The 4,849-nt window shown below is 59.6% G+C and overlaps 1 protein-coding gene across 1 annotated transcript in view; it reads left to right on the top strand.

Annotated features, from left to right (window-relative positions):
• The window catches only part of SHE (Src homology 2 domain containing E), a 12,684-nt gene that overhangs the window by 3,555 nt on the left and 4,280 nt on the right, over positions 1-4,849 (top strand). The window contains exon 4 of the mRNA XM_077764046.1: positions 4,268-4,561. Within this exon, the coding sequence (XP_077620172.1) occupies positions 4,268-4,561 (294 nt within the window). The remainder of the gene's footprint in view (positions 1-4,267; positions 4,562-4,849) is intronic.

Genomic DNA, 4,849 nt, shown 5'->3' with positions numbered 1-4,849 from the left:
CCCCCCCCCCTGCCCCTCCCCTGCTTGTGCTCGGTCTCTCTATCCTTCCGATGTAAAGATTTAAAAAAATTCTTTCTTACTTTTACACATAAATGAGGCATCTTTCTGCTCAGACTCACAAAGAAGGTTGTATTGAAAAATCAGAATTGTCCAATGTGAAATAAACATAGTAATAATAACCAGCATTTAATATGCAAGTGTTAAGTGCCAGGCTCTGTCTTACAATTTATGTGAATACATTTATTCAGGAATACTAGATTAATATATCCAGTTGGAGACTAAATTCAAATTTATTATACATTTAAATTACTAACTTTTAAGAATTAATAGCTTATTTCGTCTTAAGAAAACCATGAATTTTAAAATCTCATTTAAAACATGTATCAGAACACAGCTTCTCGGCGTGGAGAACATGTCTCTAATTCTCCCCGTGGGCTCCACAGCTGGACAGAATAACAGGAAGTGAGTTGATCGGAAGCTGGAAATAAAAGATTTGCTGCTGGGTTTTTTGTTTTTTTTTTTTTAACCTTCTGCCTCTTTTGTTCTGTTTGGTCCTTGTATGCTTGGCTGACCCACACACCCTCAGAAATGTCTCCTTTTTCTGGAAACACGTTATAGAGATTTTTCTTTAGTTTCACATTTTTCAGGAGAGGGAGGACACCAGCCCCCGTCCTTGCTGGTTCCCCTGAGGAGGCGGGACGCACCTCACGGTCTGCGGGCGCCCGGCCCCCGGGGACGAGACCCGCGTGGTCATGTCCTTATGGACTGAGCTCACGACCCAAGAGGCAGACAGACGTGACACCAGCAGACAAGAAAACACGTCACCAAGTGTTACGTGCCGTGCGGTGGAGACTCAGAAGCCCGCCTGTGTCGGGGGGCAGAAGCCAGGGTGTTCTCCTTAGCCAGGACCCCCCAGAAGTCTGCTCCTAGCACTAAAAACGAAGAATCTCTAAGTTTATAAATACTCCCTGAGATTTACCCAAAGGATTGTTCAAAAAACTACGATTATGAACACAAGGTGGGTATCAGTGGCCCTTTCTCTGTTCCGCCAAAGCGGCAGGAGCGTTTTAGCCACGAAATTGGCAGAAATACTCTACCTAATTTAGCTGATGCGATCGAGCCACCAAGTGGCACCTTAGCACAGGAAGGGTGTTCGTCACGGAGACGGCCCCGTTCCGTGTGAGAGCTGCTGCTGGCGCTGGGGCCCGGCCCTCCGGTTCCCTGGCTGAGCCCGCAGCCCCGTGCAGTGGTGTTAGGAGTCTGGCAGGCAGTGAGGGCACCAGAGCTTGGAACCACTCAGCAGTGTGTCTGGTGGCCCAGCTGGAGAGTAGAGGCGCCAGCTCATTCCATCTGCACTCGCCAACGTCCGTCTGTCTGTCTGTCTGCCTAGCTCTGCGCCCGGCCTGGGGCTTGAACTCACGACTCTGAGATCAAGAGCCCCTCACTCCCCCAACTGAGCCAGCCAGGAGCCCCTGAATAGTCAAATCTGAAGGAGAACCTCATTGTTGGGCTGCCCGTTAAATCCATTATGGAGGGGCGCCTGGGGGCCCAGGCGGTGAAGCGTCTGACTTCAGCTCAGGTCATAGTCTCGCGCTCCGCGAGTTCGAGCCCCGCGTCGGGGTCTGTGCTGACAGCTCAGAGCCTGGAGCTGCTTCGGATTCCTCTCTCTCTGCCCCTCCCCTGCTCGTGCTCTCTCTCTTCATCTCTCTCAAAAATGAACAAGCATTTTTAAAAATTCCATTATGGAAAAAAACAATAGATTTTATCTAATTTGTCTATACTTGTGAAACTTAAATGTCAGAGTTCCTCAATGATACCTGCTTTTGTTCAGGTTTTTAGATTTATTTGATAAGAAAATATTCAAATCATTTTACATCAAAAGCTTGAGCACTAATAACAGCCGTGCCCAGAAACCTCTCTGAGGGGAAAGCATCGGGAAATGGGCCGGGGGGCAGGTGTGCTACGGAAATGTCGTGATCGTTCTGTGAGAAAGCTTCGGGGCACAGAGTGACGGTGACGAGGCCGGGGCCCTGGGGCCACCCTGTGGGAAGGGGCTGGCCTGGGTCTCCCTGCTCGCCGCCCCCCCCCCCGCCGGGAGCTGTGTGAGCACAGAGGGCGGCTCGCCACCACCTCCACCTGCCTTGTGAAGGCAGGGCCTGGGCCTGAGCCGGGCCTGGCGGGTGGGGCTTGTCCAGACCCCGCGGCCTGTTGTCCCCGAGGTAAATGGCCTCTATCAGCAGGGCCGGGGTGTAGCTTCCTCTCGCCGTTTCCTCCTTCTCAGGCCCGTTTCCTCCCGGAGCCGGCCCTGCACGTCAGGGCTGGAAGGTCGCCCTGCCCCGCGGTTGTTTCTGTTTCGTGGCGCCTCTGGCGGGGGCAGCAGGTGCCGGAATGGAAGGTGACTCCCTCCGGGGGCCGCCGCTCAGGCCCTTGTTTCCCCTAATTAAACAGCGTGTGGCAGGGTGACAGTGACACGGGCCGGCCCGGGAAGGCCCCCTCCCCAGGGACTCCGGCGCCGAGTTGCCGGCCTCATTCGAGACCCTACTTGTTGACGAAATTTCAGCGGAGACTCGGAGATTTCCCTGCGGGCAGGGCTGAGTCGAGTCGAGGGCCGGGGGCAGGGTCCCTGTCTACACTGCCGTTCAGCCCGGGGTTTGATCAGAGACTTACAGTTTCTAGGTTCGTGCTTTGAGTTCCGCTGTGTTTTCTCTTTCCCGTTTCTTGGCTCTAGAGAAGTGTTGTTGTTAAAAAAAAACCCTCCAGCCCGATCTTACCTGAACCAGAAACAGAGTCGGGGTTGGGGGGCTGCTTCCCCGTAACCGCGTCTGGAATAGCAGAACAGCGGCGTGGGGGTCCCGCGGCCCTAGCGGCCACCCCGTGGGAGGCGGGCGGGACGGAGGGGCCCCGGGGAAGGTCTCCGCACGTAGGGAGTCGCCGGGACGCCAGGCCTCGCAAGCGGCTTGCCCTGCGCACGCGGCCGCTAGAGCGCCCTGAGCCGCTGCGGGGGGCCGAGGTGGCGCGCGGGAAGGTCCCTGACGGCGCCGCGGGGGGCCGGTCCCGGCGGCAAGAGCCGCAGCGTAGGGTCCTTCCACCTCAGCGGTCGGGCCACCAGACCCCGCGTGCCGAGGCCTCTGGACCTCGAGCTGCTCGGTCCGGCGCTCCCGGCTCCTTCCCTCTGTGGCCGTAGCTGCTGCTTAACTTCCAGTGAAACACAAACATAGTTGTTATCTCTGCTGAAGATGTAAGATGGACTGTTTCCAGAACAACCTGAACTATTATCCTCGTGTTTGGGGGCGCCCGGGGGGCTCAGTCAGTTAAGCCTCCGACTTCGGCTCAGGTCAGGATCACGCGGTTCGTGGGTTCGAGCCCCGCGTCGGGCTCTGTGCTGACGGCTCAGGGCCTGGAGCTGCTTCAGATTCTGTGTCCTTCTCTGTCCCTCCCCTGCTTGCGCTCGCGCTCTCTCTCTCTCAAAAATAAATAAAACATTTTTTAAAAATGTAAAAATGAATACATGTTAAAAATAACTAAATAAAACTTGTGTGTTTGGAGCCCGGGCGGCCCCCAGTCCAGCCCCCGCTGTCTCCCGTCTCCCCTCTGCCCTTTGAAGTCCCCGTCTGTGCCCCCCCCCCCCGCCCCGTCTGCACTCGGGCGGCCTCCTGCCCTGGGAGTGACCCCCCGTCAGTGGACCCGCCGCCGTCCCTCGTGCAGTCTGTCCGCGTGCGCCGGGCCCAGCTTCCTGCCTGCGCGTCCCACGCGTCCCCGCCCTGCGCCCGCGGCTCAGGACACTCGCGCTCCCTTCTGTCACGTCAGGAAAGCACGGCGCCCGTGTCAGGGCCGTGGTGCAGGCCCCAGGGCGCGCCGTCTCTGACGTTGTGTCGCGTTTACTCACCGGCCCGCGCTGCTGGCGGCCGTGTCTGGGCCGCTCCCTGTGAAACTGCCCAGAAGTCAGGAACTCCGTCCAGGGCGCCTGCGTGTCATTCCTCAGCGGCCTGAGCCCAGAGCGGGCGGTGTGGCCGCCTGCCGACTTTTATTAAAACACTGTGGTCCCGGCCCTCCGGGGGGCGTGGGCACCGTGGGCCCCGGGCCACCGTCACCACTGGTCGGTGGGCCTGGTGGCCGGCCCGGGTGTGCGGAGAGAAGCGGCCCCTTTGCTTCGGGCCCGGGAGACGGTCTCTGTTCTCGTCCCCGGACGCGGGAGGAGGGAATGCGTTCCTCGGTTACCGGCTGCCACGCTCGTTTCTGTCAAGGCCTCACGCACGCTGTTTTTCAGAAATCCGGCGCCGAGGCTCGAAGGACCCTTTGGTGAAGGCCCTGCAGCTGCTGGACGGTCCCTGCGAGGCGGGCGACACCTGCACGAAGTCGGAGACCTCGGCCAAGAGACGGGGCTCCAAGGACCTCCTGGGGAAGCCCCCCCAGCTGTACGACACGCCGTATGAGCCCACGGACGGCGGTCCCAGGGCAGAGGAGCGGCGGGCCCGGCTGCCCGCAGGGGACGAGAGGCCGGCGGCCGAGTACGAGCAGCCCTGGGAGTGGAAGAGGGAGCAGATCGCCAGGGCGCTGTCGGGTGAGGGCCGCCCGCCGGGCGCTGGGAGCCCCTCCTGGGGTTGAAGGCCAGGCCGACGCGGAGCCCTGGAGGCCTGAGACTCCGGGCACCGAATGGCGTCAGTGGCCTGAAACGGCCTGTGCGCCCCTGCGCGCCTCGGGCCCGGGGACGCCCCGCTGCGGAATCGGCAGTACTGGCCCGGCCTGGGTGTGCGGTGGAGGGGGGCGCCCTCCGCCTGGCCGACGCGGCCTTTTCCTCGGGTTTAGAGAAGTCGGGGATGTCTTCCCCCGCTAGGCCTGCTTTCCGCCC

This window comes from Crocuta crocuta, unplaced genomic scaffold (genome assembly GCF_008692635.1).
Source record: "Crocuta crocuta isolate KB4526 unplaced genomic scaffold, BGI_CrCroc_1.0 scaffold528, whole genome shotgun sequence".
In the NCBI taxonomy this organism is placed as follows: Eukaryota; Metazoa; Chordata; class Mammalia; order Carnivora; family Hyaenidae; genus Crocuta; species Crocuta crocuta.
Note: the sequence above shows the minus strand (reverse complement) of the source record. Positions and strands in the feature narration are given on the sequence as shown.